General features: G+C 43.4%; 1 protein-coding gene across 3 annotated transcripts in view; it reads left to right on the top strand.

Annotated features, from left to right (window-relative positions):
- The first annotated feature begins 4,357 nt into the window (after nucleotides 1-4,357).
- CLIP1 (CAP-Gly domain containing linker protein 1) overlaps nucleotides 4,358-20,700 on the top strand; it is a 181,915-nt gene continuing 165,572 nt past the window's right edge. For 2 of the 3 annotated variants that reach the window (XM_088449167.1, XM_088449166.1), the window contains exons 1-2: nucleotides 4,358-4,598; nucleotides 18,504-18,695. In XM_088449167.1, coding sequence (XP_088305293.1) covers nucleotides 18,599-18,695 — 97 coding nt within the window. In that variant the 5' untranslated portion in view covers nucleotides 4,358-4,598; nucleotides 18,504-18,598. The remainder of the gene's footprint in view (nucleotides 4,599-18,503; nucleotides 18,696-20,700) is intronic. The other variant, XM_088449168.1, reaches the window with a different exon arrangement.

Here is a 20,700-nt window from a genome sequence, read left to right as displayed (position 1 = left end):
CCTGAGGTCGGACTTATCCATTATCAATGTCAGAGATGAAATCATTGACCGAGTACATCCAAGAGAATGTTGCCAAAGGATTAATTCGACCTTCATCTTCTCCTGCCGATGCAGGGTTTTTCTTCGTTAAGAAAAAAGATGGCGGACTGCGCCCCTGTATTTATTATAGGGGACTCAATGAAATCACCATCAAGAATCGCTACCCATTACCATTGATCACAGAGCTCTTTGATAAGGTGAAGGGGTCTACTGTCTTCACAAAATTGGATATAAGGGGTGCATACAATTTAATCCGTATTTGCTAGGGTGACGAATGGAAAACGGCATTCAACACTAGAGATGGGCACTATGAATACCTCGTCAAGCCCTTTGGTCTGAGCAACGCCCCAGCCGTATTTCAACATTTTGTTAACTAAATTTTTCGTGACCTCCTGTACTACTCAGTGATTGTATACCTGGATATCCTTATATTTTCCAGAGACCTTGCTACTCATCATGACCAAGTGAAAGAAGTCCTCGGAAGACTTTGTACTAACCAGCTTTATTGTAAGATCGAAAAATGTGTGTTCGAATTAGCAGACATTCCTTTTCTAGGATACATCATTTCAGGTACCGGCCTCAAGATGGATCCTGAAAAGGTACAAGCAGTACTTTCCTGAGCTAAACCCAATTCCTTAAAAGCCATTCAAATATTCCTGGGATTCGCCAACCACTTTAGGAAATTTATCAATGGATTTTCTACCTTGGCAACTCCTATCTCTGCGTTAACCCGTAAGGGTGCCAACCCAACGCAATGGTCTCCAGAAGCAAAGTTGGCCTTCCAGCTATTAAAACAGACTTTTATTTCTGCTCCGGTACTCTGCTAACCTGACGTCACTCAACCTTTTCTTCTTGAGGTGGATGCATCCTCTGAAGGAGTAGGGGCAGTGTTATCTCCAGAGATCTGAAGAAAAGCTACACCTATGTGGATTTTTCTCCAGAAAGTTCTTGCTTGCTGAAAAAAACTACCCTATTGGTGAGAAAGAACTCTTAGCCATCAAATTGGCCTTTGAAGAATGGTGTTACCTGCTGGAAGGTGCCCATTTCCCAATATCGGTATTCACCGACCACAGAGATCTGCTGTTTCTAAAGACTGACCATTGCCGGGTTCACAAACAAATACTAGTCTGACACACATACCAATACTTGTCCGTATGGGTTCAGTTACTCGGTTTGTTATGTTGCCAACTACCGAGATGCTACGGAGAGCAGCGAGAGAATGGAGGTGAGTATTGGATCTTTTTTTCAGGTACACTCATTGGATTCTACATGGGAAAGTGGACCGACCAGCTGGCACAGGTAAATACTGTATGTGTGAATGGGATAGGTAGGTATGTAATAAAGCTCTACTACTGTATTTACAGTGTGTGTTTTCTGTCTTTTTTTAACTATTTATTTTACAGTGGGGGTATGGGTGCCGTCCACCTGCTGGCACTTATAGTTCCACAAGTGCCAAAGGGCAGGCATGCTTGCACCTATCATTCCACTGTAAAATACAATAGTTTGGAACTATTTAACACATTTTTACCCACCTCCCAGGGGTGCGGGGGAGCCCAAGCCTGGGGTTTCAGGAGAGGGGGGACACCTCATTGAGGGGTTCCTCAACTCCCCTGAGATCCCCGGCTTAGGGTGCGAATAATTAAAACCAGCACTGGCCCTGCAGCCAGGAGCTGGTTCTTAAATTACGGTGGAACCCTACACGTTTTCGTCACCGTAATTTTAGGAACCAGGGCTGGTTGACCAGTCCGGGGCTGGTTATATCTTTTGGGGGGGACCCCACGTCATTTAAAAAAAAATAAAAAAATTAACCCTTAAAACACACTTTTCATTATTAAACCTACACATATCACACATATTTGTGTATGTTTGATGGAAACTCGCAGCTCAGGAGGTGGTGTATTTGTAACTTCTATTTAAGCCCCGATTTGACTGCAACAACGGCCGAATACAGCAAAACGAATATTGGTAAATTCCCGATTTAGGCTGAAGTGAATGAAAAGTACTTCCAATTTGAGCCGATGGTGTATTCATTTCTGGTGATAAAAACGGACGAATTTGTGGCATTAACACACCCGATTTCACCCCCAAAAGATAAAAAAAATCACCCTAGTTTAATAATCGTAAATTCCCGATAAGAATAAAAGTGATAATTTCACCCAAGATTGCAATCTCGAACCAACGCGAATCTTAGTAAGTTTACCCCTCCATGTACTATGGAAATCTAACGTAGCTTTAGGAGACTGTGGGCCAATAGCCCACGTTTTGTGGGAGCTGGCGTGATTCAGGAGATATAGTTAAATTTAAAGGCAAAACTAGGTTGGTTTTACCTATGAACTAATTTCCGCTTTAAACTTATAAACTTTTTCGCTGCAATCGTGCCGGCTCCCGCAAATTTAGGACTATTACATTTGGCTCTGTATCTCTTAGAAGACTGTAGAGGTCAGATATCAGTGGATTAGGGTACCAACTAACAAATGTTTTGTTCATTCTGTTTAAATCAATGTAGTTAAGACAAGGGCCCTCATTCAGAGCCACTCGCTAGCGGCAGTACGCTCGTTCCGAGCGATGTTCGCACATCTGCGCATGCGTACGGATCGTTATACGCATGCGCGAACCAGTCAGTGCGGCCGAAATTCATGTGCTCGCAATATAGCGAATGCCTGCTATTTTGAGTGACAGAATGAGGCGTATGTGGGTGGTAACAGGGGAAGGTGCTTGAAAATGGGGAGTGGAGATCCGAACGCAGGCGTGCTTAAAGGTCAAAACGGGCGTTTTATGGGTGTGCATAATTAATACAGCAGCGTCATTGACCACGTCACTGGGTTATGTTATAGCCAGAACTGCTCGCAAGATTGTGGTAGCAAAAACCAACCACAAGAATAGCGAGCAGTTCATACGCTGGTCGATGTACTCGATTAATCTAATAAATAGCGGACATGACATATGGTGCGAGCGGCCAGGGGGCGTTTTTAACAAATAACCGAGCATATGTTTTGCTCGCTCGTTCAGACTTAGAGGTGTGAACAGACTGCAATTTGCGAACGGATCATTTGAATAGCCACCCCTTGTTTTTGAACGAACGACCGCAAATAGCGAACGGCTCTGAATCAGGCCCAAGGTCTATAAAATGTGTCTTTGTCCCCTAAAGAAGGAAAATATTCCACTAGCAGGACTTGGCCATAGCTTTCGTGTCTGGAATTGAAAAGGTATACACATAATCTGTGGGAGGAGTGGTATGGGGGTTGATGCTACCATTAGACAAACCTAGTCATTTGCCTAATAAGCCAGACCTTAGGGGGCACCTAAAACCCTGATAGTGATAAGATATAACTTGCCCAGTTTTTTAATGCCCCTGTGTTGCCCCCAAATGGAGTAGTAGCACATGGCATGGAGAAGACGCAGGCAGCTTTTTACCTGTGTAGCTGCCAGTTGCAGGTTATGTGGGTTATGTGGGCAGTTCTGGAATCTAATAAGCTTGTCTGAAGAGGTGAGTTTTCAGGGAACACCCGAAGATATGGAGACTAGTGGAAAGTCTTCTTGTGCGGGGGAGGGCATTCCACAGAGTGGGTGCAGCCCGAAAAAAGTCCTGTAACCATGAATGGGAGCAGGTAATGTATGTGGATGAGAGACGCAGATCTTGTGCAGAGCGAAGATGGCGGGTTGGGAGATATTTTGGGATAAGTGAGATTGTTCAGGCAGTAATGGGTCCCCCGGGGCTATCCAATTAGCCCTGAAGTCCGGCAATTATCGGGGATATTTTTTCGGGACTTGATGTGTACTGAAAAATTTTCCCTGAAAACTGATGTTTTTTTTTCGCCTGCGCAATGGTGATTTTACCACGGATCCTATGTATTTTCGGGCAAATTATCCTATTTGTTCGTCCCAACAAATAGAATAGGGTGGAAAAAAACACGGTGAAAAATCCACATTTTTCGCGCCCCAAAAATATCAGGACTAATTGGATGCCCCCCAAAGTATTTTAGATTGACTATGGTACAAAAACGGTAGCAATGGAGGGACTGACATGCAGTTCATACCATGTGTCAATATACCTGAAGCGAGTTCATCATTATGGGAGTACTTGCGAAATGTGTATGGTGTAATGGCGTTTTCATAGAGGTCCAAATTAGCTATAATCTGCAGGTATCAGGTAATGTGAGTGGGGTCCAATTATTAAAGTCTATTTCCCTAGTAGTACAATGCCTATGAATGTAATGGCAATACATGGACTACATGCCAGGGCAGCCACACATAAAAGCTTATTGCGCCGTGTAAGCACTTGTCGCCCAGCAGTCTTCTAGCCAGAGACGCCGCAGCCGCCTTGCTCTCATCATTACTCTCACCAGTCACCACACTGTGCGAGCGAGCTGCTGACACAATGACGTCGCTCTCCCCGCCCATCGCCTCGCGCTTGCTGACATCCGCACAGGCTCACGCGCCCCCCTCCTGCTGCTCACGACTGGCTGAGCGCTGGCCGGAGATGCGCGCGCAGTGAGGCGGCTCGGTGACCGGGAGGTCTGCTGCTTCCGAACCGGAGAGAGGAGGAGATCACGGACACGGTGAGTGGCTGAATCCAGTCACAGTGCAGAGGCCTGTTAAGATGAGAAGGGAGTTCAGTGAGCTTGCTAAGTACCGGCGGCTGGAGGTTGCTGGGAGGACAGGCCCGGCGTATGTTACCTACACCGCGGCGGCCACGGGACACCGACACCGGGAGCATTCCCTGTCTCCGGTGCCTCAGAGCGAGGTGGTATCCATCCTCTTACAGGAAACTGGAACATGGAGGGTTGTCACTGTAGGTAACCAGACAGCACGGTGCAAATGGGGGGCGAACACCTCGTCACCCCCTTATTGTACACATGCAGCCCCCAGCCATGGAGGGGTTAACACGTTAGTCCAGTTGCTGGGGAACTACAACTACCAGCATACCTTGCCAACCTGTTTTTTAAGTGGTAATTACATGGAAAGAGTTATAATAACCCACTAACCAGGAATGCATTATTTACACCTGACGAGGAGCTTGTTACTTGTACCTACAGTATGTGTTGTTTTTTTTGTGTGTTTTTCCTTGTGTAGTATATGTCTGTGTTGCCTCTTCTGGTATAACACACATAATGATATGTACAAATGCACTGAACATGATTTAGAATTGATTTATCTTGTTTCCAGAGAGTGATGACAGTTCGTAGTGGATGTAAGGCAATTAAGTGTTTCAGTATTTATAATACATTAAAATTGGTTTATGCTTAGCCGGGGGTAACTGTGTATTCCTGGAAGTAAAAGAATACAAAGCAGTGCACATCCTTAGCATAAAAGTCTACATACAGTAATAGAATCTATTACTGCATATAAGGAACTTTTTTATGTTCAGCCTTGTTCTGTACTAACTCATTACTGTATATAATGAATCTGTTTTAAGTGATGTATGAATGAAAATACACTATATGATATCTTTTGTGGTGTGAGATTTATAGGTTATTCAAAATTCGAATTTGAAACCGATAACTCTATTTGCATTAGCAATAAAGGCATTGTGTACTGAATTTTAGTGATGACATTTGTTTTTTTTTTCCTTTTGGCACTGCAGTGACAAATTATTAGGTGTAATAGATACAAGTTATTACATTCAGCTAGTTAGTGTAAAAGTGGTTACACTAATGTGTAGTTAATAGAATTGCAGCTTTGTTGTATGAAGGGATTAGGAGTAAAACAATGCAAATAAACAAAATAATTTGACTTTAAAAGCTTGCATTGCTGTGTAAAGTTAGCTCTAGAAGTATTATCAAAAGATTCAAATAAAATGTAACAAGTGTAACTGTTTCCACTTTGTGTTTGTGATCAAAATAATTTGACCACCTCCTAACCTATCTGCGACTACAGCAATAATACTTGTTGCCTAAAAAAAGGCTTTGAACTCCAGAAAAGGGGTTATAGTTAAAAAAAAATTTATATAGCTAAATTATGCATAATTGAAATACTTCATAAACAATAAGCTAATTTAAACAAAGTATTTCCTCAAATTACTCAAAAAGGTAGCGGATGTAATATCTACTACATCATATTGTTTTTACAGCGAGAGATGGACATAAGATTAATTTTTTATGGTTCCTCAAGCTTTAAATATCCAGAGTGTTTCCAAGAAAGTATTTAGTTCTGCTCTGTTCTCATAATGGAATGTAGGTAACACTAGACACAATTTCATATTGCTGCGTTTTCTGTGTTAATTCTATGTGGTTATTTTCCTAAGGGCAAGACACTGATGAAGACTGATGGAACTCGTATTCATTAATTTTTATTGCTGGCTAGACGCCCTTTTAAGCGTCCTTTGCTAGCTAACTATTTTGTTGTGGTTACCTGCAGATGAGCTAATACAAGCTGTCAAACAATATACAGCTTTGCCACATCCTCAGGAGCCACCCAAAGCCTGCAGCACTCTGAATATGAATCTGCTCTATTGTTATACAACTCCCTTTCCTTGGTTTTACTTTTGCTGTAGGAACTTAATTTTATCCTAGCTTTATTGCTTTTCAGTGATCTAAATCTGACAGTGTAAGGTGTAATATTTTCAGGAGTACTTATTCTGACATTTATAGTTTGAGTTTTATTTGTTAAATGTCATTGTTAAAGATAATTCAGTTTCAAATGCTAAAAGTACTATTTTTGAGAAAAATAAATGGACATATATCTTGATGAGGAATAAAACAATAGTATTAAAGCTATTTCTGAAAAATCTAGTTTTGAATGGCATTAGATGGTTTGTTTAAACCTGGTGGGTCTGTTCTATCCCCTTATGTGTCTAATGATCTGAGTAGGGGATTCTCCTTCCTGCTACTGGGGTCTTGTTATACAGTAGCTAGCCATACACCTTAAGAACTGGTTGGAATTAAAATCTGGTAATGTATGGGAGCAATTGACACTTGACCATTGGCTCCAAAACAGTGAAAAACAGACAAATGTCAAGCTGGCCATACACCAGACCAACTTTTCTCCAACCATCCAACTAGTTGGTAGGTTGGAATGAAAATCCGGTAATGCATGGGAGCAAATGACATGCAGCTCTCTGGAGACATTGCAGGGACGGGCTCTTTTCGGAGTACGTGTCCCTGCATGTCCCGGATGATGCATCCGGACGTTATGATCTGCCGGCCAGTGCTGGGGCTGCCGCGCATGCACAGTCCCGTGACTGGCGGCCATTGCCGTGGAGGGTTTTGGGGGAACCCTCAGCCGGCTAATTATGCGGTTGGTAGCCCATAGGCTACAGCAGCTAATGCCATCTTCAGATGGCGTTGGCTGCGGAGGACCAATATCTGGAATGCATTGCATTCCGGATATTGGTAAATCTGGCAGCATTGCATCCCTCATAGAAACCTATGGGGGAGAAGGCTGTCTGCTGGAAAGGAAGGATCACAGCAGGTATTGGAGATACCTGCTGCGATCCCTCCTTGATACATCCGGGGGAAACTTAATATTTGAGTTAAACCTTACCTAAGATATTCATTGATAAATGGGCCCCTAAATTCTGAAGCTTTAATGAAATCTCATTTGATTTTTCTTATTTTAGATATTCTACCAAACTGCCTTAATTTGTAACACTTTTTTTCATGATACTCAGTTGAAATTGTCTACTGATGTCAACAATTTCAATCAGTTGAAGAATCTGAAAATAAATAGAAATGAACCCTAATTTATCATTAATACATAACTTTATATATACATTTCTGTATTCATTATAAAGTGCTGGTGGACAGATTATTTTTTTCTCTGTTAAAGAATAAATCACATTTTCCTACCTAACGCCTCCCACACAAAACACACAGCCTTAGACTTTGCTTAGGGTGGGATTTCTTGGCTGGTTATTGTAAGGTGTGTAATTGCTGTCTTCGTTCCAGAGTTTATTTTTGTTCTTTGTGTGAACTCCCAAACAACTTTTAAATATATCATAAATGCATTAATGTTCGATGGAACACTAAATATATCAACATGACATTGCCTCTTGCACAGAATGCGATTGCCCGTACTGCTGACTTGTAGCTCCCGGGTTAAGTGCCCAGGGCTATTCACTTACACCCTGCAGGCTGCACTTACTGCAGATTTCTGTTTAATCCTCAGAAATCTGTGTTATGTAGGCTTCAAGGCTTACTGCGGCTGCCCACTAGAGGTTAACTCCCTAGCTCTGGGCACTCATCTTGGAATCTATGGGCTACCTTGCCAGAAAACAGGCTACTAGTTGAATAGCTCTGGGTGTTAAACTCTGGAGCTGTAGTTGCACGTATGTCCTGAAACTAACTGAATTCCCTCATTGGAAACTAAAGTGACTGATAATAGAAAACTGTACCTTGTTTTGTTTTGCTACATAGCAAGTATACATATGAAAATGCTTTGATAAGTGTGGGTTTACTCTATATCGCCTTGGGGCAATTCAATTCCATGTGATGTTGGAGCAATGCCGGTGGTGATCCGTGTAACAGCGCATGAATGCTGATAATGGTGGCACAACAATGCTCTTATTTTGCCTTATACCAACACATATTGTGGGTGTTGGGCATATTTTATATGATATTACGCTATGTAAACTAGCAGAAAAATGAATCTGCCCTTTGAATCCCACTTGTGTTAGTCTCATCACTGTTTTACTTGAACAGAGAAGTGAATACTTGGAAACCAAAGACACGAGTATCTGGGAATGGTTCACTTTTAGATATACCGAGAATCCTGGGAATTTGGCCTGTCTCAGCCAAATTCCCAGGTAGCCAACCCTTCAATCGACCAGGGAATTTCCCGGAACTTAAGTCCCGGGAAATTACCCTGCTTATGCCTGAATGGTGCTACCCGGGAATTTACTCCCGGCCTGCACCAAGCAGCTTTTACATTGAGTTGGCAGCGCAGAGTATCCTATAGGACAGAGAACCCCAGCCGGACGCCAGGGACACCCGCCGGCGGGCCACCCGCACTCCCGCAGGACCACCAGGGCAGATATAAATAATTTTATAATAATAAAATAAAATGGCTGCAGTGGTTGGTTGGCTGCATGATGATATCAGTGGCAACTGGAGAGGGGATAGGCTAGGAAGGGCAGAGGAGAGGCAGGTAATATTAAAAACTAAAAAACCTGGCTTATCTCTGATAGGGGTCCACCTGGGAATTTCCCGGGTAGGAGCTGTAGTGTGAAAAGGGGGTCTCCACCAAATACCCGGGAATTTGCACAGGAGAAATTCCCGGGTCTGAGCAGGAAATTTCCCAGGTCGTATTTCTGAAAGGAGTATTATTGCGTCCAGTAATAACCTTGTGGTTTTTGCAATATTTTTTTAAATTTCATTTAGCAATTTTTGTGTGTATGGAAAGCTATACTCATCAATGTGTATTTTGCTATAAAAAATGGTTTAATTTATTTTTCTCTAGGACAACTTTGTCTTTGTAGATTAGGTTTGCATTTAGGTTTTGTTTGAAATCGACAAAGTTGAGCTCTTTGAAAAGCCACAGAAAGTTTCAAGGTTATCTTTTCTAATTGTAAAAGTTTATGCATTGTTTCTGTATTACCTTGTGATAAACTGAATAGATATTTTTGTGTCGTCACAATTTGTTACTTACTATAGTGTCTAGCGCAAATCAGAGGTTCCCAAACTCTGTTCTCAGGACCCCAAACAGTTCACATTTTCCAGACCACTTATGGTGCGTACACACTGGGCTATAGTGGACGACTGAACGATAACGATATCGCTATCGTTCAGTCGTCCACTTTATCGTCCATTTTTAACACCAAAAAGATGAACGATGACGACGACGCGCGTTCCCGCGGGTCGATCGTCATCATCGTTCATCGGGCTGACATGCAGGCCAACCTGACGATCTCGTCAGGTTGCTGCATGTCAGGGAATGGGGGAGAGAGCCCGGCGCTGAACGATATCGTTAATGATATCGTTCAGCGGCTGTGCTCAATGTCATGAACGACATTGAGCACAGCCTGCCGGTGACAACACTACACGATATCGCTCAGGGAGCATATCGTGTAGTGTGTACCCACCATTAGCGTGTGTTACCAACTGTCACATTTTAAAGATTGACTGGTGACCTGGAAAACATGAACTGTTTGGTGTCCTGAGGACCAAGCTTGAAAACCACTGGTCTAAATGAATAAAGACTAATAAATCTTACAGAAGCGTACCTCTCTTAGGAGTGGCCCATTGCGAGAATTTCACAGGTGAACAGAACACTGTAACCTTCTTTAAACTTGACTTCTAGCTAGTTGGAAACATGACACTGAAATCTTTGGAGAGTTTCACATACCTAATTCTTACATAAAAATACAGGTTGCAGCTGAAATATCACTTGCAGTTTCAGCCTGGGAAACTTGTATTTGGCCTCTTTTCATTCAGCCATGTTTAATTATTATTCACGGAAAGTTGCATGTTACATTCATCTTCTAACTGTGTGTGTGTGTGTGTATGTATATATGTGTGTGTGTGTGTATGTGTATATGTGTGTGTATATATATATATATGTATATATATATATAATATTTATTATACGTGAAACTAGAGATCTGGTAATGGGTGGTCCCAGTTTTAGTACCATGTCAGATATTGGAAAAAACCACCAGTGGCGTCCATCCCCGTGGAGTCACCAGTGCTGGCAAAAGGGACGTGGCCTCATGAACAGAGGGCGTGGTCACTTGAGAAGGGGGGAATGGCCTCGCAGCTCGAACCCCAGTGGTCTGGTGTGTGGAAGAAGTACGGGTAAGCACTGTGCAGTGCCGGCTCCCTCACATTGTCAGGAGCCGAGTGCTGCATTTGATGCTACAGTGCAGCATCCGGCTACTGTCACCTTGGTGTCACCCCTAGGCGGGTTTTTGGGACCCCAGTCAGTTTGAAAATATTTTCTTACTTATTTGGTGGTTTCTCTGCAACGGGGAACCTCTGAGGAATTTGAGCCTCACTGGACAGTGTCTTCAGCCGGTATTCACTATTCATGTAGAAAGTCACATTGTCTGGAAGATGCCTGTTTATGTAGAAATATAACCCATGTCATCATATTAACCAGATAATATATACTGTAGTAACAGAAGCTTTTGTGCATGAAAAATTTGAATTTCCCTGATTAAACTTCTGTGTCTCTCCAGGCTCCCCTGTGTTACTCCAGACCCCCCAGTGTCTCCATCCCCAGGCCACTCTGTGGTTCTCCTGGCCTCCATGTCTCTCTATTTCCAGGCTCCCTTGTCTCTCTCCATCCCCAGAACACCCTGTGTCTCTCCATCAGGCCCACCTGTGGCTCTCAGCCTTATTCCACCAGCCCCAGTGTGCATCTCTCTGCCCCAGTGTGCATCTCTTAGCCCCATTCCCTCAGCCCCAGTGTGCATCCCCATTCCCCTTGCCCCAGTGTGCGTCTCTCTGCCCCATTCCACCGACCCCAGTGTGCACCTCTCTGCCCCAGTGTGCATCTCTTAGCCCTATTCCCTCAGCCCCAGTGTGCATCCCCATTCCCCTTGCCCCAGTGTGCGTCTCTCTGCCCCATTTTCCCTGCCCCAGTGTGTGCCTCTCTGCCCCAGTGTGTGCGCCTCTCTGCCCCAGTGTGTGCGCCTCTCTGCCCCAGTGTGCGCGCCTCTCTGCCCCAGTGTGCGCGCCTCTCTGCCCCAGTGTGCGCGCCTCTCTGCCCCAGTGTGCGCGCCTCTCTGCCCCAGTGTGCGCGCCTCTCTGCCCCAGTGTGCGCGCCTCTCTGCCGCAGTGTGCGCGCCTCTCTGCCGCAGTGTGCGCGCCTCTCTGCCGCAGTGTGCGCGCCTCTCTGCCGCAGTGTGCGCGCCTCTCTGCCGCAGTGTGCGCGCCTCTCTGCCGCAGTGTGCGCGCCTCTCTGCCGCAGTGTGCGCGCCTCTCTGCCGCAGTGTGCGCGCCTCTCTGCCGCAGTGTGCGCGCCTCTCTGCCGCAGTGTGCGCGCCTCTCTGCCGCAGTGTGCGCGCCTCTCTGCCGCAGTGTGCGCGCCTCTCTGCCGCAGTGTGCGCGCCTCTCTGCCGCAGTGTGCGCGCCTCTCTGCCGCAGTGTGCGCGCCTCTCTGCCGCAGTGTGCGCGCCTCTCTGCCGCAGTGTGCGCGCCTCTCTGCCGCAGTGTGCGCGCCTCTCTGCCGCAGTGTGCGCGCCTCTCTGCCGCAGTGTGCGCGCCTCTCTGCCGCAGTGTGCGCGCCTCTCTGCCGCAGTGTGCGCGCCTCTCTGCCGCAGTGTGCGCGCCTCTCTGCCGCAGTGTGCGCGCCTCTCTGCCGCAGTGTGCGCGCCTCTCTGCCGCAGTGTGCGCGCCTCTCTGCCGCAGTGTGCGCGCCTCTCTGCCGCAGTGTGCGCGCCTCTCTGCCGCAGTGTGCGCGCCTCTCTGCCGCAGTGTGCGCGCCTCTCTGCCGCAGTGTGCGCGCCTCTCTGCCCCAGTGTGCGCGCCTCTCTGCCCCAGTGTGCGCGCCTCTCTGCCCCAGTGTGCGCGCCTCTCTGCCCCAGTGTGCGCGCCTCTCTGCCCCAGTGTGCGCGCCTGCGTCATTCCCCATCCCGAGTCACCCTGGGCCTGTGTTAACTCCAGCCCCCTGTGCAGTCAGCTCCAACCTCCCCCCCCCCCCCCCAGCCCCCTGTGCAGTCAGCTCCAATCCCCCCCTCCCTCCTCAGCACTGTGCACATCTCCAATCCAACCACCCCCTCCCCACCAGCACTTACCTGCTGCTTCGTTGTTGTGCTGCTTATGGGAAGAGCTGCTGCTGCTGGGCATGTGCAGCAGCTCCCCCAGTGGCCTTTTTTTTTTTTTTTTTTTAAGCAAACTAGGCTAATGGGTGGTCCTGTGCACCCCCAGACCACCACCCAGTTTAGCCTATGATAATACAGTACCAGTCAAAGTTTGGACACACCTTCTCATTCAGTGGTTTTTGTTTTATTTAAATTATTTTGAACACAGAGCCGTATTCAATATGAGCAGAGTCGCGATACTTTTTCGCGGCCCGGACTTTCCGCCTACTTCGCCAGTTTTGTAGGTGGAAAAGTATCGCGGCCGTCCCAGCTTTTTATTCAATATGGAAGTACGCGAAAACGGGACCTGGCAAAACTTGAACAGGCGGAAAGTACTGTCAGGTTTGGGGAAATTAACCTGACACCCCCCAAATGATGCTCTGACCTAAGGTACCCCCCGATTTGGCTTGCTGAAGGTATTTGGTGTTTTTAAACGTACTCAATAGCTGCTAAATAGCGTACGTGATGCAGAATAGTATTTAGGAGTTTTTTGCAGAAAATAACTTCTCCCAGGAAATTTGGGGTACTTGAAAATGGGGGTCAGCATATTTAAAATTTCCTAAAATGAAGTTGAAAAAATCACCTTCCGCAAGCACCTGCAATCAAAAAAACACTTGGGCCTAATTGGGGACCCCCCCAGAATCAAGTTCGCTAGTTTTTAAGTTTGTACCCCAAATTTTTTTTTTCGCCCCCCCCTTTTCAAAGTAATTTTTTTGGGGTGTCCTTAAGTGTTTGTTTTTTTTTTTAAACTTTGGCGCAGTTTACCTTTTGGGGGACTATCTGAAGGCTGCACAGGGGTTCCCACAATGTTGCACCCCAACACCCCAATTCTGCACTTTTTTCCGCCTCCCATTGATAGGCGAAACTTTTCCGCCTATTACATTGCATTGAGGCAGAAAGTTTTTCAAATTGAATATGGGGTTAAAGTCAAACAGGCGAAAATGACGTAATCGGTGAAAAGTTTCCGCCAAAAACACGCGAAAACTGACTTTTCGCCTCAAATTGAATACGGCCCACAGTAGATTAATACTGAAGACTGCAAAACTAAGAACACACATGGAATTATGTTGTAAACAAAAAAGTGTTAAATCAAAATGTTTTAAATTTTAGATTCCTCAAAGTAGCCCCCTTTTGCTTGGATGACAGCTTTGAACACACTTGGCATTCTCTCAATCAGCTTCATGAGGTAGTCTCTTGGAATGGATTTGAATTAACAGGTGTGCCTTGTCAAGAGTCAATCTGTGAAAATATTTGCCTTCTTAATGTGCTTGAGACCATCAGTTGTGTTGTGCAGAGGTAGGGTTAGTACACAGTGGACACCACAGTTTGACTACTGTTGTAATCCATTTTATGGCACCAACCACTCAACTCAGTAAAGAGAAACAACAGTCCATCATTACTTTAAGCCATGAAGGTCAGTCGATATGGAAAATTTCAAGAACTTTGAATGTATCCTCAAGTGCAGTTGCAAAAACAAAACGCTATGATTAAACTGGCTCTCATGAGGACTGCCCCAGGAAAGGGAGACCAAGAGTTACCTCTGCTGCAGAGGATAAGTTCATTAGAGTTACCAGCCTCAGAAACTGCTACTTAACAGCACCTCAGATTAGAGACCACATAAAGTCTTCACAGAGTTCAGGTAGCAGACAACTGTTCAGAGAAGACTGCGTGAATCAGGCCTTCATGGTCGTATTGCTGCGAAGAAGCCACTACTGAGGATGAACAACAAGAAGAAGAGAATAGTTTGTTTGAGCCAAGAAACACAAGGAATGGACATTAGACCAGTGGATATCTGTACTTTGGTATGATGAGTCTAAATTTGAGATTTTTGGTTCCAACCGCCGTGAATGTGAGCGGATGGTTTCTGCATGTGTGGTTCCCACTGTGAAGCATGGAGGAGGAGGTGTGATGGTGTGGGGGTGCTTTGCTGGTGACACGGTTGGTGATTTATTCAAAATTCAAGGCACACTTAACCAGCATGTCTACCACAGCATTCTGCAGCGCCATGCCATCCCATCTGGTTTGCGCTTACTGGAATCATCATTTGTTTTTCAACAAGACAATGACCTCAAACACACCTCCAGGCTATGTAAGGTCTACTTGACCAAGAAGGACAGTGATGGAGTGCTGTGTCAGACGACCTGGCCTCCACAATTGCCCGACCTAAACCCAATTGAGCTGGTTTGGGATGAGTTGGACCTCAGAGTGAAGGAAAAGCAGCCAACAAGTGCTCAGCACCTCTGAGCAGTCCTTCAAGACTGTTGGAAAACCATTCCAGGAGACTACCTCATGAAGCTGATTGAGAGAATGCCAAGAGTGTGCAAAGCTGTCATACAAGCACAAGGGGGTACTTTGAGGAATTTAAAATATAAAACCTATTTTGATTTGTTTACAACTTAATTCCATATGTGTTCTTTCATAGTTTTGATGTCTTCAGTATTAATCTAATATGTTGAAAATAATTTAAATAAACAAAAACCATTGAATGAGAAGGTGTGTCCAAACTTTTGAAATTAAACTATGTGCTTTTGCGGATGACGTACTGTTATACATTTTTAACCCCAGGGATACTCTGGAGTTAGTTTTGGACAAGTTGGGGCATTTTGGTGCCATTTCAGGCTACATGGTTAATTTATCCAAATCCATTTTCCTTTACTTGAACCCACGCATTCACACACCACATTGGAGCTATCACTTGCCTGTCACCTGGGCCAAATCTTCTATTGAATATTTGGGAGTTCAGCTCCCAAAAAATCCGTCGGAGATATATAATTTTAATATATCTAAAGCTATTTTGCAAACCTCCTAGAGAATTGGATGGATGGGGTCATCTCTTGCTATCCTATATGGGCCGAGCAAGCCTGATTAAAATGATAACATTCCCCAGGTTACTTTACTTAATTCAATCACTTCCAATATTATTCTCTCAAAGGGATATACAATTTTTAAATTCATTATTTCGTAAATTCGTTTGGGGGGCAAAGAGACCATGCATTGGTCTTATTAAATTACAACAAACCAAACATAATGGGGAGATTAATTTCCCAAATGTACTACATTATAATCACACAGCCATACTGAGATATTTACAGGATTGGCTACATGGACAGGATATGTATGCAAATACTTCGCTTGAACAGCACTTTTTATTAGATTGTAGTTTACTAGGATTTTTGCATCAACATGATGCAGAAATATCATCACAAATTAGGGAAAACCCATTACTATGGTCCACACGTAAAGTATGGCACATTCTAAGACATAAACTAAATAAAAATTCACACACATCCAATTTTTCTTCCTTTTTGGGAAACCCGGATTTCAAACAAGGTCAGGCGTCCTTCCCCTTCACAAAATTATATAGAGAGGGTCTGACAACGATTAATGTTTTATTGGCCAAACAACCTTTATTCATTTCCCAAACAATAGAGAAATTCCCTACATTCCGAGTTTACCCACTTGGTTATATGCAAGCAAAATATTATGTTTGCGCAACCACTAAATGGTTTTCTGATGTTGAATGGGACAACCCATTAGACCAGCTACTTCTATCCTCCCCAAAATCTAGCCATGCCCTATCCGTTTATTATTCTTTTCTGAGAACACACATTGACCATGCTCAAATACGCACTGGTATGAGCAAATGGACAGTAGATATCCCCTCTTTCTCTTGTGAGATTTTAAATAAAATGCTAGTCACCTCTAGGACAATGCTTCCCACAGCACAATACCAAGAGATGATTCTGAACATCTTTCACAGGGCATACTTTCCCCCCACAGACAATTTAGGGCAGGAATGTCACCCACATGTCGTCGATGTCATTCTCCATTAGCTGTTTCATATAATTATTTTTGGAAATGTCCTCTTTTAAGAATACTCTGGTTACAAGTGCGTAAATACACTTTAGACCATCTGGTGAATTACCTGCCTTTTAGAAATGAGTGGGCATTGTTTGGAATATTACCAGAGGGTCAAAGAGTCACTAAAGGCTGCAAAAAATTATTACTAATAATTAGAGCAGTAGTACGTAAAGCTATTCTGCAAGCCTGGATAAGTATTTCTCCTCCTACCTTGAAGTTATGTAAGGAGAAGCTTTTTTATGTGTTTAATATGGAATGGATAGAAACTACGTTAGAGAGAAATTCGAGTTGCTAAATTCTTCGATACGTGGGAGAGTTAAATTTCCAATCTGCCTATTTTAATTCGGAAGCATATTCATGCATCATGAAGAAATACTCAATGGTATAATCTCCGTGAAAAATCGAATGAGTCTCCAATCAACCAGGAATCTCCTTAACAATTTATAGTAGGGAATATCTATACACTTTTCTGTATAATATGTGGTCGTGGTTATTTAATATTGGAATTGAGATATATTTTGATATCTGTCTATTGTTTTACTTTTGGGAAGGGTATGCTGGGTTCTCGGTCTCTTATCACAACTTCTGCCTCTCAACTTCGACATGATTAAAATTAGGAACATTAATGGGACCATTATTTTATTTGGGTACTATAATTTCATTAGTTATGTTTAACTAAATATTATAAGAATTATTGTTATTGTAATGATTCGAAGATATTTTGTCTGATTCTATCTTCAAGTATTGATCTGTAATGTAACAGATACTGTCTTTTTTCTTTGTATATTCTATACCGTATTTCAATGAAAAGAAAAATTTAAAAATAAATGTATTTATTACGCACACAATTGGGTACATTTTATATTTGAACACTGAGACCGTTTTCATTACTTTTGGATCTGTACGCCACCACAATGGATTTCAAATGAAACATTTTGCGTTTCAAAACCCAATAGAACATGGAGCAGAATAGAAGTGCCTGTGAGCTGCGAGTTCTGTTGAAGCACTGCAACGATCATTCAGATCATTGCAGTACTTTTGTTGCACAGTGTAAAGAAAGTGTGGCATTCACCAGGTATTCATCAAAGACAGCAGATATGTATTCCTTACATAAAACAAAAGACGTCAGACGCTAGCAGAATAGCATGGGACCTGGTGGCTCACTCAAGCCAGGCAAGTCACACAGCGTGGTGTATTGAGGCTAACGTTCCCGCTAGGCTGCTTCAGCAGGTCACTGCGCACTGACTAATTTCAAAAGGGCAGAATGCGCCTTTCCCTTATGACAGCACTCTATTGGCGCCCCGCTAAAATATCCTGCCGGGTACCGTCCCCACTTTCGGGCACTTTGGGGGGGGGGGGGAATTGCGGTGCAGCGCTCACCGCCAGTGAATAGATGCCATGCGCACGTCATCTATTCACAGTGAGGTAAGAGCTTGGGGGCAGCCCAGCATGTCCGTAAGTGCTGGGTACGCCCCTATGGTGATGAAATGGGGGCGTATCTTAAACTCCTCCTTTTTTGTGACCATGCCCCCTTTTTGGACGAGTGTGCCAGAGAGTGCCCTTAGTATAGCACTTTACAGAAATACATTTTCGTGTTTGTTTTGTTTTAGCAGTTTCGTTATGCTCAGACATAGAATACAAATTACAATACCACATAGACTAGGCTCTTTAACAGGTGATCTGTTACCAGCTACAATATGTATACGTGCATTTTGTCAAACTAGAAGGAAATTACTGCAGTTTGACAGTAATGGGAAATGTGTCTCCAGTTGGGCACCACTTTGGCTCTTATGGTCATAGTTTACCCAAGGGGTTTATTTATTTACCAAACTATTCTTCTTTTTTTTTTTTCTTCTTCTTCTAGGTTTAACATTTTATCTCATTAAAAGAAGCAAGCCAAGCGTTTCAATGGTTGGAAAAAGATAACGGTTTGGGAAAGAGTTGATTGGGAATCACAAGATGAGTTTACTAAAGCCAAGTGGACTTAAAGCTCCTTCCAAAATAGCAAAACCTGGGACCGTAGCCGTGACTGCTAAGTCATCTGCTGTTACAGCTGGTAAGAAGTTGTTTACTTAAACTAATGTATCTTTTTTTTTTGTAATTATTTTATGTTTATGGTAAACAAACAGTAACCAAATGGTAAACACAGATCTCTAATGCCACATTGTCTGTAGTAGATCTTTAGTACTCTGATGGAGGGATGGGACTCTCCTACATTCATGAGAAATGTCATCACGTCATATTTTGTTGGTACTGGAAACAGTCTGTTTTTAGTCTGCATAATGGCATATTAATTGTTTTTTACTTTTGTTGTGCAAGATCTATAAACATACAGATGTTTGTGTGTGTATATATATATATAATATATACATACATACACGCGGTACCAGTCAAAAGTTTGGAAACACCTTCTCATTCAATGGTTTTTGTTTATTTCAATTATTTTCAACATAGTAGATTAATACTGAAGACATCAAAACTATGAAAGAACACATATGGAACTATGTTGTAAACAAATCAAAATATTTTAGATTCCTCAAGTAACCCCCTTTAGCTTTGATGACAGCTTTGCACACTCTTGGCATTCCCTCAATCAGCTTCATGAGGTAGTCTCCTGGAATGGTTTTCCAACAGTCCTGAAGGAGTTCCCAGAGGTGCTGAGCACTTGTTGGCTGCTTTTCCTTCACTCTGCGGTCCAACTCATCCAAAACCAGCTCATTTGGGTTTAGGTCGGGTGATTGTAAAGGCCAGGTCATCTGACGCAACACTCCATCACTTTCCTTCTTGGTCAAGTAGCCCTTACATAGCCTGGAGGTGTGTTTGGGGTCATTGTCTTGTTGAAAAACAAATGATGGTCCCAGTAAGCGCAAACCAGATGGGATGGCATGGCGCTGCAGAATGCTGTGGTAGACATGCTGGTTAAGTGTGCCTTGAATTTTGAAGCACCCCCACACCATCACACCTCCTCCTCCATGCTTCACAGTGGGAACCACACATGCAGAAACCATCCGCTCACCTTCTCTGCGTCTCACAAAGAGACCATGGTTTGAAACAAAAATCTCAAATATGGACTCATCAGACCAAAGTACAGATATCCACTGGTCTAATGTCTATTCCTTGTATTTCTTGGCCCAAACAATTCTCCTCTTCTTCTTGTTCATCCTCCGTATTTTCTTCTTCGCAGCAATACGACCACGAAGGCCTGATTCACGCAGTCTCTTCTGAACAGTTGATGTTGAGCTTTGTATGCTACTTGAACTCTGTGAAGACTTTGTGGACTCTAATCTGAGGTTCTGTTAAGTAGCAGTTTCTGAGGCTGGTAACTCTAATGAACTTATCCTCTGCAGCAGAGGTAACTCTTGGTCTCCCTTTTCTGTGGCGGTCCTCATGAGAGCCAGTTTAATCATAGCGTTTTGTTTTTGCAACTGCACTTGAGGATATATTCAAAGTTCTTGAAATTTTCCGTTTCAACTGACCTTCATGGGTTAAAGTAATTATGGACTGTTTCTCTTTACTGAGTTGAGTTGTTGGTGCCATAATATGGATTACAACAGTAGTCAAATAGTGGTGTCCATTGTGTACTAACCCTACCTCTGCACAACACAACTGATGGTCTCAAGCACATTAAGAAGGCAAGTAATTACACACATTGACTCTTGACAAGGCACACCTGTTAATTCAAATCCATTCCAGGAGACTACCTCATGAAGCTGAATGAGAGAATGCCAAGAGTTTGCAAAGCTGTCATCCAAGCAAAAGGGGGCTTCTTTGAGGAATATAAAATATAAAACCTATTTTGATTTTTTTTTTTTATCACTTTTTTTGTTTACAACATAATTCCATATGTGTTCTTTCATAGTTTTGATGTCTTCAGTATTAATCTACTATGTTGAAAATAATTTAAATAAATACCATTGAATGAGAAGGTGTGTCTAGACTTTTGACTGGTACTGTGTATATATATATATAATATTTCTGTGTAATAAACCTAAGTTGTGATAATGTATATTATCGCGCTCGCGTCAGACATAACTTGTACTGTGCGCAGGTTATGTCCGACG

The sequence above is a fragment of the Taudactylus pleione genome, unplaced genomic scaffold (genome assembly GCF_031769625.1).
Source record: "Taudactylus pleione unplaced genomic scaffold, aTauple2 ptg000479l, whole genome shotgun sequence".
NCBI classification, from domain to species: Eukaryota; Metazoa; Chordata; class Amphibia; order Anura; family Myobatrachidae; genus Taudactylus; species Taudactylus pleione.
This window is presented reverse-complemented; position numbering and strand designations above follow the sequence as displayed.